The sequence below is a fragment of the Anas acuta genome, chromosome W (assembly GCF_963932015.1).
Source record: "Anas acuta chromosome W, bAnaAcu1.1, whole genome shotgun sequence".
Taxonomy (NCBI): Eukaryota; Metazoa; Chordata; class Aves; order Anseriformes; family Anatidae; genus Anas; species Anas acuta.
In genome coordinates this window covers 9049313-9061889 of record NC_089016.1, presented here as the reverse complement: position 1 = coordinate 9061889, position 12577 = coordinate 9049313, and the positions used below count along the sequence as shown (strand labels likewise).

Genomic DNA, 12577 nt, shown 5'->3' with positions numbered 1-12577 from the left:
TCCACGCTGACTTTAGAAGTCTCAGTTACACTCTCACACACAAAAACTAGCAACCGTACCTTTAACCAACCGGACGGTATCTTACGAATCAGTCGTCTTCGTCCAGAATCCAATTGGACGGTATCCACCAGCGTCTCTGCTGTCTTCATCTGGGATCGAACCAGACGGAATCCAAACGACTGTCGTCTTCGTCCGGTTTGATCCCGGACACCGGAATCCCACCAGACGGTATCCAAACGACCCTGTCGTCTTCGTCCAGATCTTCGCGCGCAGAATTACGGGCAAAAAACAGCTGGCAACAAGGGAGCTCAAAAAAATATTAAATTCTTTGCTTACCTTTATTCAGGTTCAGGATGGCATTAGTCCCGATCTGACTCAAACAGGAGCCACCAAATGGTGGGGCACCTCTCCTAGATTAAATCAGAATTCAGGAACTATAGCCATCCCGGACGAGCCCCCAGATTGTTATAAATGGCTCAGGATTCAAATTAGGATTAAATGAAAAATAGGATTTATTAAAAGAATATAAAGGAATAGAGGTAAGCAAACAGCGCTGGGTGCACCGGGAGTATCCACTCCACCAGGACGCACACCAGTTACATCAAGCAGCTGATTTTTATGCTCCTAGACTAATATATATTCATTACTACTTCAAAAAAAAAAAGATAATTATAATTATAATTATAATTAATTATAATTAATTATAATTTCTTCACAGAGAGGGTGGTTGCACACTGGAACAAGCTCCCCAGGGAAGTGGTCACTGCACCGAGCCTGTCTGAATTTAAGAAGAGATTGGACTGTGCACTTAGTCACATGGTCTGAACTTTTGGGTAGACCTGTGCGGTGTCAAGAGTTGGACTTGATGATCCTTAAGGGTCCCTTCCAACTCAGGATATTCTATGATTCTATGATTCTATAATTAGCTTCCGGGGTCCAGTCCCTCCTACTGGAGCATGCACATCAGTCTCCTCTGGGGGTCTCTAGGGGTCTTTCATGCTGAAGGCTCGTAGTCTTCCTCTCACCTTTGTACTCACTCGGCAGCATACCAAGTTTATAGAACATTTTCTGCAAGTCTTGTCTCCCAGCCGTCCTTCAGCTTCTTTTTCCTTCCTCTTAATCTCTCGGCCTCCTAGCCAGATACCAAAGATCCACATAGTATCCCATAACAGTCACTAGTTGTTATCAGTTGTTCTGAAACTCCCAGACATCAAACAGCTTTCTTATTTGACACTTCACGAGTAATTAAAACATTCTTCCCCAGCCATTCACAGACACATCTATAGCAGTGTTAAGTTAATCTCAAAGAAGACAGGAAAAAAGGCTGTAACTGTTAGAAATAGAAGTCCGGAATAACAAAAGCAAACAGGTTCATAAATTTAGGGAGTGTTTTCTGAAGACGTGATAAATTGACTGGAATGAGGGGAAGACTGGGACACACTGCATCTGTGGTTCAAGAATTAAATTGCCAGTGCAGGGCCCAGAGGCAGACAGGACTGTTCTTTATGGACACGAATTGTTAACACATTCCTCACAAACCCCAAACATAAGGAATATCTAGTAACTCATCAATACCCACAAGCAGACCGCTGTGCTGCCAGTCTCTGAGAAACTGCTAGCTTGTCTTAGAAAGATGACGCCAATATTTACTGCTAAGCACCATGTTGTGTCCCATGTGGACTGTCTAGAGCTCAAGTGCTCAATCTGCTGTGAGCTGGCAGAGGAGAGCTCTGCAGCCCCTGTGCCACAGGCACCACAGCCCCCTCGCTCTGCAGAGCAGCACCACCAGTTGGGGTTCGGGCTGGGGCTGGGGCTGAGAGGGCGCTTCCCCTGAGTGCCTTCTATGCCACCTTTTGGCTCATGGCTTCTGGATACAAACAAGTTCTTCAGTCTGCACTAGGAGCTGAGAGACCGCCAACAGGCACGGGGCTGGAACATTGTCTGCAAGGTCCCTCCTGCCCTAGCACCTCAAAGGACTGGCCCAGAACTGGCTCCTGTGTGTCAGAGAGGCTGGGAGCCCAACGGGTGTGCCATGAGCTTGGAGGATCACAACCAGATCACTTCTACCTGGGCAGGTCCTGGCCCAAAAAGGGGGTGTTTTGTAGGTGTGGTATTATAAGCTCAGTGGTGCCTCAGAAACACTAAGTCCAGCAGGAAGCGAATGGCTGTTAAATGGCCTGTGAGGTGAGGTCTTTCTGAAGTAGCTGACAGGTCACCCTTGACTCCTGGCTGGGATCTGTGCCTTTAGGCTCACATCTGCCAGTGTCCATGGTAAGGCAGCAGAAGGCACTTGCTGTGCATGTAGTTTCTGAGATCAGCTCCTTCTAAGTACCTGGTAGGCTGCATAGAGGAAGAGGTCTTGGATAGGGGTTGTCATGTCAGAGGTGTCAGCTTTTGCCTGAAGTCATCCTTTAGGACTGCTTTCAGTTTTCGACACAGAGGGGGCCACTGCCTCTAAGATGCTTGGGGCAAACTGCATAATGGTTCAAAAAAAGATAGCCTGGGTGCACAGAAACCATTCCGTATCCAGAAGCTGAAATCAGGAAACAAAATTTTTGGGGTAGTACAAGAAATGCTGGGCATATTGTGCAGGGTTTGCCTACAGCCTTTGGGATACTTTCCATCCTGACTTAGGTGCCACGTCAGTCTCAAGAAAGGAGTAGCCAACAGATATGAGACAGGTACTCTGAGATCATGAAAGCCATCAGAAAGCTGTCCCTAGGAAGATGACTGATATGGGGAAGTCAGGAGAAGCCTGGCCAGGAGAGATGTGAGATTTGGGGGGGGGGAAAGGAGTTTGGCCAGGAGAAATTAATGATTTCTGTGAGTTTAGAACATTCAGACAATGTTGATTCTGCTGTAACACTGGTTTAAAACAGTCATGTAAAGCCTTTCCCTTATTTTAACAAGTGATATTAATCCCTAAACCTAAATGCTACTCTACAACCTGACAGGAATCCACTACTCTTATGCCTGACCTCAAAGTATCTCTTGAAGCCAAAACGCAGCCCATAGCCCCTTTCCCTTACCTTTACTCTCTTGCTCACCCTGATCTGATCAGCTTGTGGGCCAAAAGAAGGAGAAGGATGGGAATGCTGTGATGAGCACGGCTCTGCCTCAGCATCTCCTGCCCCAGCAGGAGCAATGTGACTGTGGCACTGACTGTGAGGCCACTTCTGTCTCTGCACTTGATAGGGCAGCAGCAGAAACATGTCACAGAAAGGGACTGTGAGGTCACTTGGGTCTGGAGGTGGCAGGTCAGCCTTGCCTTCTTCCTGGGAGCTGCACTTTTGGGCTGACATCTGGCAGTGGCCCTGCTAGGCCAGCAGAAGGCACCTGCTTGGCATGCTGACTGTTGGCATTGCTTCCTTGCAACAATGTGCAGGGCTGAGGAGGTGTCAAAATGAAGGTCTTCTAATAGCATCACAGTACCCACCACATCCCACAGACCCCAGGAAGAGCCCTGATCCAGACACGGGTGTGCAGGGTCTCCTCTCCCAGTGGCCGTGGTCAGGCCTTGGCTCTTCTGCTTCACTAAAACCAACCAAGATTTTTCTCAGCACAGTGCTTTGCCTGTCTGTAACCATGGCCTCCAATTATCTGCCCTAACAAGGCCCTGGGGAGGCTTTGTTAGTAACAGCCCTCAGTGGGGCCCATTAATACTCCAAGTCACTTCAAGTTTTCATTCTGACTTTAGCTTCTCAAGTGGTTACATCACTCTCCTATCAGTACCTGAGGAGGACAATCACCTCCCTAGCCCTGCTGGCCACACTGCTTCTTATACAAGCCAGGATGCTGTTGGTCTTCTTGGCCACCTGAGCACACTACTGGCCCATATTCAGCCAACTATCAACCAGTACTCCCAGGTCCTTCTCTGCCTGGCAGCTCTCCAACCACTCATCTCCCAGCCTGTAGCTCTGCTTGGGGTTGTTGAGCCCCAGGTGAAGAACCTGGCACAAGAACCCCAGAAAAGCGAAGAGCAGGGAGCAACCTCTTGGCTGTATTCTGGGCAGCAGCTTTGGAGAGGTGTCCAGGGTTCTGGGTTTGCCCTGAGCCAGACCCTCCTGTTACTGTGGTGCTAGCAGGGAGGCAGCTGTGACCCAGTGCTGCACAGTTCCTGCTGCTGCCTGCAGTCACAGGGATGCCACTGTAGAAACAACAGGACTGTCACCAAGGTACACAAGATATCAGGGCTTACGAGAATACAACAACCACAATGTGGAAGCCAAAAGAGAGCAGCAGTGAAAAGGCAACGTCCTGCTGCTGGCCATGGCCATGGCTCCAGGGAAGCAGCAGCCCCGACCCAAACTCCATGTGGCAGCTGGGCTCTTGGCCCCGAGCCCCTCCTGTGTGCTGGGGCTCCTCCCCCAGCTCCAGAGGGGATGGGAAGAGATGGCAGCTGATAACAGTGTAGTTCTGATGTTTTGGTTTTTTTTTTTTCTTTCTTTCATTCTTTGTTTGTTTTTATTGTGTTTCTCTACATGACCATCTTCTTTCAATAATTAGATGATTGTGTCACTGTAAATGAAAAAATAGAAATAGGAAAATCAGGTGGCAGGTTAAGGATAACATAATTTAAATCAAAAGAAAGAATTTGTAGAGAAATATTTATATTTATATTTTAATATTTATAGAGAAATATAGTAACAAAAATTTTTCCTCACAGTTCCTGAAATAATCAGGGCACTCACAAACATTATTGATTGCAAAGAAGCATGTATCCAAAGAGTTTCCTTACTGCATCCTTGAACTCCTGGTTCCTCATGCTGTAGATGAGGGGGTTCACTGATGAAGGAACAACTGAGTAGAGAACTGACACAAAAAGATCCATGGATGGGGAAGAGATGGAGGGGGGCTTCAGATAGGCAAACATGACAGTGCTGATAAAGAGGGAGACCACGGCCAGGTGAGGGAGGCACGTGGAAAAGGCTTTGTGCCTGCCCTGCTCAGAGGGCATCCTCAGCACTGCCCTGAAGATTTGCACATAGGATAACATGATGAAAACAAAGAAAAGAAAGGCTAAAGAAACACTAAACACAAGTGCCCCAACTTCCCTGAGGTAGGCATGTGAGCAGGAGAGCTTGAGGATGTGGGGGATTTCACAGAAGAACTGGTCCAAAACATTACCATGGCAGATGGGCAGGGAAAATGTGTTGGCCGTGTGAAGGACAGCATTGAGAAAGCCACTGCCCCAGGCAGCTGCTGCCATCTGGGCACAAGCTCTGCTGCCCACGAGGCTCCCGTAGTGCAGGGGCTTGCAGATGGCAACGTAGCGGTCGTAGGCCATGACGGTGAGAAGGGAATACTCTGCTTCAAGGAAGAAAGCAAAGAGAAAGAGTTGGGCAGCACAGCCTTGATAGGAGATGGCCCTGGTGTCCCAGAGGGCATTGGCCATGGCTTTGGGCAGAGTGGTGGAGATGCAGCCCAGGTCGAGGAGGGCGAGGTTGAGGAGGAAGAAGTACATGGGGGTGTGGAGGCGGTGGTGGCAGGCTACGGCGCTGAGGATGAGGCCATTGCCCAGGAGGGCAGCCAGGTAGATGCCCAGGAAGAGTGCAAAGTGCAGGAGCTGCAGCTCGCGCGTGTCTGCGAATGCCAGCAGGAGGAACTCACTCACTGAGCTGACGTTGGGCATTTGCTGACTTTGGACATAGAACCTGCGAAATGAGAAATAAATATATATGTATAGACTGTTATGAGTAAAATGTCTGACAAAAATTCCCAGTGAAAGCCTTACATTCCCCGTTTCCAAGAGGACCTTTGTCTATCTCCTTGTCTGGAGCCCTGCTTCGTGCTTGCTGAGTGTCCTGTACACAGCAGTCACTTCTGCCATCAGTCCCCAGTGGGACACATCTAATACAGTGAAATGGTTAATGTCGTTGCTGTGGAGGCACACCTTAACCAGAGGTCACATCCAGGAGGGCTGCTCTGTCCATCCCCTGCTGCCCAGCTGCTGGCTGCTTGCAGCACTCAGCTGGGGGATGGATGAACACAGAGGTTGTGCTGAAAAACCACATCCCCTGCCTGCACATCCTAAAGAACAGCTCAGAAAAGCCCTGGTGCAGTCTGTAAGCAGAGAGAAGGGAAGGGATATTCTCACGTTCATCACTGACTTGTTTGTGTCCAAATTCAATGGAATAGGAAGCTCAGTCACCCATGCAAATCCAACTACCCTGTTAACATAGAGCCTGCCCCACAATCAGAGCAGGAAGAGGCAGACAGAGAGTGCAGAAAGTGCCTTCTCTTTGCAGGCAGCCCCTGCTCTGCCCTTCCCCTACCCAAGCCCCTGGGCTCCCCGGGCAGGCTGAGTGCAGGGACCCTGCTCTGCACCACAGCCCTGGGCAGCCCTGCCTGCACCCCCAGCTTCTTATTCTTCCAGGAACTGCAGCTACATTGCCCCCCAGCCAGAGACTTACCTGGTTCAGGGCTGGGAAGTGCTCTCCCCCAGTGAGCTCTGTGCATCCTGCCACTTCTGCCTGCCTTTAAGCACTCTGTCTCTGCAGGCAGTGCCCCCAGCCCTGCTGCGCTGTGCAGAGGAGCTGCTCCTGGGCACAGCTCTCTCTCTGCACCAGGGCCCTCTTGCCACGAGCTCTCTCTGTCCCATGAGCCCGGCCCAGCTCAGCAGCACAGCACCAGCCCAAGGCACTGCAATCACCCCTCTGGGGGCTTGGCTGATGAGCCTATGAACCTCAGGCACTCAGAGACAATTGAAGACATCTCTCCTGAAGTCCAAGTCAGAGGCAAGTTTCCTGCAGAGTCCCCCTGAGGGCCAGCACTGACACAGCCTCCCTTGGAGCTCGTTAGAGCAGAACCCTGGAGGCAGTGAGGACAAGGAGACAAAGGCAGTGTGAAGGTGACACTGATGTGTAGGAAAAGTGGATGTGTGTCACCAATCACAAGGTCCAGACCTTGACTCCCAACTCAAGGAAGGGAGATCCTTAGCAGTCACACCTTGCTCAGGACTCTTTGTGGGGCAGTAGGAGATGGGATGTGCATGGCCAAGTGCAGGAGAATGGTACGACCCCTGCCTGCTTCATGGTTGCAGGTGAGGAGGCAATGAGGCCCTGGTGCTTTAACGATAAGCTGTCTCTTCATAGGCCTCAGTAGCAGAGACAACAGCCATACCTGTGGACACAAAGACCTGGGTCCTGTTGGGACTTTCAGCCAATCCACAGCCCTCTATCCTGTGTAAACCTGTCTCTTAAAAGGACTCCCATACCTGTACATCATTCACTGCTGGCTGCAGACATTGTCTGTGTGGTGTCACAGCAGATCTGAGCTGAGTGTGATAACTCAGATCTTCTTGGTGGCCATGCTCCTCATAAGACAGCTCTGTAGGAAGCTGGCCTGGTTCCTCGTGAGCAGGCACCACTGCTCGTATGGCATCCCTCGTGGTGCCCAGGCTGTCCTCCTGCTGGACATTACTCACTCAGCAGTGTCCCAGTCTGACCTGATGTGTGGGGTTTCTCTCCCTCTGGTACAGGACTGGGCTCTTCTCCATGTTAAAGTCAAAAGTTTTCTTAAGTCAGAATCCCGCAGATTCTCAAGGTTCACCCACAGTGATGCTCCCTTCTATCAGCTGTTAATGTCAGCAGGCAGACAGTTCAACCTTTGTGCAATTGTGCTATATCTGACCAGACAGCAGCAGCAGCAAGGGTTCCAGGGAAATTTGGATAATTCAGGACTAACCATCTGAATGGAATTGCAGCAGTCACAGAAGGTAGGGGATGGAAGGCTGTCAGGTTCCACATTTGCTGTGCTTTTTTCTCATGCATGCTGTCAGTTTGTCTGGAACTGTTTCCTGCATGTTATGGGGCTGTGCAGGTCAAAATTAGAAGGGGCCAAGCCCATCTGGAGCTCAATCCATCTATTACTGTCAAAGAAAATTAAAAATATAAAATAAAATGAAATAAAATAAAATAAAATAAGATAAAAATGATATAAATAGTTTAAATGAAGGAGGATTAGGGAGAATCATAATGCTTTATTGAATTTTGGGGGAAAACCCAGTGACAAGGGATGAGGTAAAGGCTGAGACAATTAATGCCTTCTTTGCCTCTGTTACTAGCTGCAAGACCAGTTGTTCCCCTGTATATTTCTTCCTCCTCATGGCCAGTGCCAACCTTCCAATGCAAGCTTTGTGGCAGTTTTTCTCTCCTGCTCTTTCCTACTACCAAAGGAAGCTCCATCAACGTGGAAACCACTCCTGAAGTAGGCATCCCAACAAAGCAGGCTCCTTTCAGCCTCTCAGCCAAGCAGACACAAGTCACCTCAGCAGCAGCTTCCAAGCCATGGGCCTGCTGCTGGCCTTGCAGCTTCTTGTGGAGACACAGCCAAGCCTTGTGCCTGCTGCTGCCCAGTCATGGACTCAAGCAGAAAGGACAGGACAACCCATGTTGGGGCCTTCTTTCTGCCTGGGTCCTCCTGGCTCTGGAGGCAGAGGGGATCCCCCAGTCAGCATGCCAGCTAGGTGCCTTCTGCTGGCCTAGCAGGGCCACTGCCAGATGTCAGCCCAAAAGTGCAGCTCCCAGGGAGAAGTCAAGGCTGACCTGACACCTCCAGACACAAGTGACCTCACAGTCCCTTTCTGTGAAACGTTCCTGCTGCTGCCCTATCAAGTGCAGAGACAGAAGTGACCTCACAGTCCCTGCCACAGTCACATTCCTGCTGCTGGGGCAGGAGATCCTGAGGCAGAGCTGAGCTTTCTCTAGCCCCCTCGGTATCTCTTTTTACTTTCTGGGTTAGAGATTAAGCAAAGATTTAGTGGGAGTGTTTGGTGTTCTGCTTGTGCTGTCAGGTCTGTGGTTAAGGTATGGACAAGCTCTGTGGTTTACGGGTGTTTTTTGTCTATCAATGAATCTAGGGTTAAATAAGACATTTTAATGTATGTGTTAAGTGAAACGATTACCGTTATTAAGAGAGAAAATTGATTTCTTTCAGTTTGTTGTAGTAGCATTTAGGTTTATTTAGCGTTAAAATTACTAGCTCAAGTAAAGTAAGGGCCATATATGGCTGTTTTAAGTCAGTCTTACTGCACTACCGGCATTGCATGAATGCTCTTACCTGTATGAAATCATTAATTTCTGCTGGCCATGCTCCTCTTCCCACCCCAAAATCTCACATGTCTCTTGTTCAAGCTGCTCCTGACCTCCCCATATCTTACTGGGATCAGCTTTCTGATGGCATTTACCATCTCAGTGTATCTGTCTCACCTCTATTGGCTCCTCCATTCCAGAGAAGGAAGTGGCATTGTAGACAGGAGGGAAAAGGACACAGATCTTTTGGTGCTTCCTGTACAATGTGCCCAACAGCTCTGCACCTCCACAAAATCACGCTTCCGACCTACAAGTTTTGTTTCCCAAATGGCTTCTCTGGATCCGGGGCTGCTTTTCCCAGGCCCTCTCACAAGTTTCAGTTTCAGATGTGGAGGGATGGGATAAGGAAAGCCAAGGCATAGATGGAACTGAGCTTAGCAGAGGATGAAAAGCATAACAGGAAGAGATTCTATAGGTACTTTGCTCAGAAAAGAAAGGCCAAGGAGAGTGTACCCCCTCTGATGGATAAGAAGGGTGAACTGGTAATGACAGACATGGAGAAGCCTGAGGGACTCAACAACATCTTTGCCTCAGTCTTCCCTGCCAGTCAGGCTTCCTAAGTCTTTCACTTCCCTGAACCCATCGATGCAGGCTGGGGGGCAAAGTCCCTCCTGCTCTAAGTAAAGAGGAGGTCTGAGTTCACCTGAAGAAACTGAGCACATGCAAGTCTATGGGGCTTGGTGACATGCATCCCAGGGTCCTGAGGTCCTCAGCAGGTGAAATCCCTGCTGACTGGAAAAAGGAAACATCACTCCCATTTTTAAAAAGGGTAGAAATGAGAACCCTTGTAACTATTGAATGGTGAGCCTCACCTCTGTGCCTGGCAAGATCATGGAAAAGATCCTCCTGGAATCAATGTCAAGGCACATGCAAGACAAAGAGGTGATCTCAGACAGCCAGCATGGCTTCACCAAAGGGTAAATCTTGCCTGACCAATGTGATGGCTTTCTACAATCGAGTGATCACATCAGACAACAAGAGAAGACTAGCCTATGTCATCTACTTGGACTTCTGTAAGATCGTTGCCATGGTCCCACATGACATCCTTGTCTCCAAATTGGAGAGATATGCATTTGATGGGTCAACCATTCAGTGGATAAGGAGTTGGCCTGAAGGTCACATCCAGAGAGTGGTGCTCAGTCGCTCTACGACCAAGTGGAGGCTGGAGACAAGTGTTGTACCTCAGGATCTGTCCTGGGACTGGTGCTGTTTAATATCTTTATCTATGACAGACAATGAGATCAACAGTAAGACAGTGAGACCGTACATTCTGTGCTTGTAGCCCAGAAGGCCAACTGCATCCTGGGCTTCATAAGCAGAGGAGTGGCCAGCAGGTAGAGGGAAGTTAATTCTGCTTCTACTCCTTGTACTCTGTCTGCCCTTGTGAGGCCCCACTTGAAGTGATGCATCCAGGACTGGGCCCCCAGCACAAGGATGTGAATCTGTTAGAATAGGTCCAGAAGAGGGCCACAAAGATGATCAAGGGGCTGGGGCATGTCTCCTGTGAAGAAAGACTAAGAGAGCTGAGGCTGTTCAGCCTGGAGAAAAGAAGGCTCCGGGGTGACCTCTTTGTGGCCTTTCAGTACTTCAAGGGGGAGTATAAAAAGATGGAGAGTGACTCTTTGCTCAATCAGATAATGACAGGACAAGGGAGAATGGTTCTAAGCTAAATGAGGGCAGATTCAGATTAGAAGTTAGGAGAAAATTCTTCATTCAGAAGGAAGTGAGGCACTGGAACAGGTTGCCCAGAGAAGCTGTGGATGCCCCATCCCTGGAGCTGATCAAGGTCATGGGTCCATCGGGCTATAAATAATTCACCTTTATGCTGCCAATCCAGGTCCACCTGAGCTACTTCAATCTTAGCAGCCTGATCCACCTGCTGGTTGTTTTGATGTTCTTCAGTAGCCCGATTCTTGGGCACATGAGCATCTACGTGGCGTACTTTTACAGCCAGGTTCTCTACCCGAGCAGCAATATCTTGCCACAATGCAGCAGCCCAGATGGGTTTGCCCCTGTGCTGCCAGTTGTTTTGCTTCCATTGCTGTAACCATCCCCACAGGGCATTTGCTACCATCCATGAATCGGTGTAGAGATAGAGAACCGGATGTTTTTCTCGTTCAGCAATGTCTAAAGCCAGCTGAATGGCCTTCACTTCTGCAAACTGACTCGATTCACCTTCTCCCTCAGCAGCTTCTGCAACTCGTCGTGTAGGACTCCATACAGCAGCCTTCCATCTCCGATGCTTCCCCACAATACGACAGGACCCATCAGTGAACAGGGCATATTTCTTTTCATTCTCTGGCAACTGGTTGTACAGTGGGGCTTCTTCAGCACGACCCACCTCCTCCTCTGATGATATCCCAAAGTATTTGCCTTCTGGCCAGTCCATGATCACTTCCAATATTCCTGGGCGACTGGGGTTTCCTATTCGAGCCCACTGAGCAATCAGTGCAACCCACTTGCTCCATGTAGCATCAGTTGCATGATGTGTAGAGGAGACCCTTCCCTTGAACATCCAACCTAGTACTGGCAATCGGGGTGCTAGGAGGAACTGCGCTTCAGTACCGACCACCTCCGAAGCAGATCGAACTCCTTCATATGCTGCCAATATCTCCTTTTCAGTTGGAGTATAGCGGGCCTCAGATCCTCTGTATCCCTGACACCAAAACCCCAGGGGTTGATCTCAAGTTTCCCCAGGTTCTTTCTGCCAGAGGCTCCAGGTGGGGCCATTCTCCCCGGCTGCAGTGTAGAGCACATTCTTTACATCTGGTCCTGTTCGAACTGGCCCAAGGGCTACTGCATGGACTATTTCCTGCTTGATTTGTTCAAAAGCTTGTCGTTGTTCAGGGCCCCATTCAAACTCATTCTTCTTACGGGTTACTTGGTAGAGCGGGTTTACAATCAGACTGTAATTTGGGATATGCTTTCTCCAAAACCCCACAACACCTAGGAAAGTCCGTGTTTCTTTTTTGTTAGTTGGTGGAGACATAGCTTTAATTTTGTTGATCACATCCATTGGGATTTGACGACGCCCATCTTGCCATTTTATTCCTAAAAACTGGATCTCTCATGCAGGTCCTTTGACTTTATTTTGTTTTATGGCAAAACCGGCTTTCAGAAGGATTTGGACTATTTTCTTCCCTTTCTCGAAAACTTCCTCTGCTGTGTCACCCCACACAATAATGTCATCGATGTACTGCAGGTGTTCAGGAGCTTCCCCCTGCTCTAGCGCAGACTGGATCAGTCCATGGCAAATGGTAGGGCTGTGTTTCCACCCCTGGGGCAGCCGATTCCAAGTATATTGGACTCCCCTCCAAGTGAAGGCAAATTGTTGCCTGCACTCTGCTGCTAGAGGGATGGAGAAAAATGCATTAGCGATATCAATTGTGGCGTACCACTCGTCTGCCTTTGACTCAAGTTCATACTGAAGTTCCAGCATGTCCGGCACTGCAGCACTCAGTGGTGGCGTGACTTCGTTCAGGCCG

At 49.2% G+C, this 12577-nt stretch overlaps 1 protein-coding gene across 1 annotated transcript; it reads right to left on the bottom strand.

Annotated features, from left to right (window-relative positions):
• Positions 1-4696: 4696 nt before the first annotated feature.
• LOC137846831 (olfactory receptor 14J1-like) lies at positions 4697-5632 on the bottom strand. Its single transcript, XM_068664941.1, has one exon. It carries the CDS (start codon positions 5630-5632, stop codon positions 4697-4699), a length of 936 nt encoding a protein of 311 aa, XP_068521042.1.
• Positions 5633-12577: the final 6945 nt, after the last annotated feature.

Excerpts from the sequence above, each read along its gene's own strand:
- LOC137846831 (XM_068664941.1), bottom strand. The coding sequence starts at position 5,632 with ATGCCCAACGTCAGCTCAGTGAGTGAGTTCCTCCTGCTGGCATTCGCA.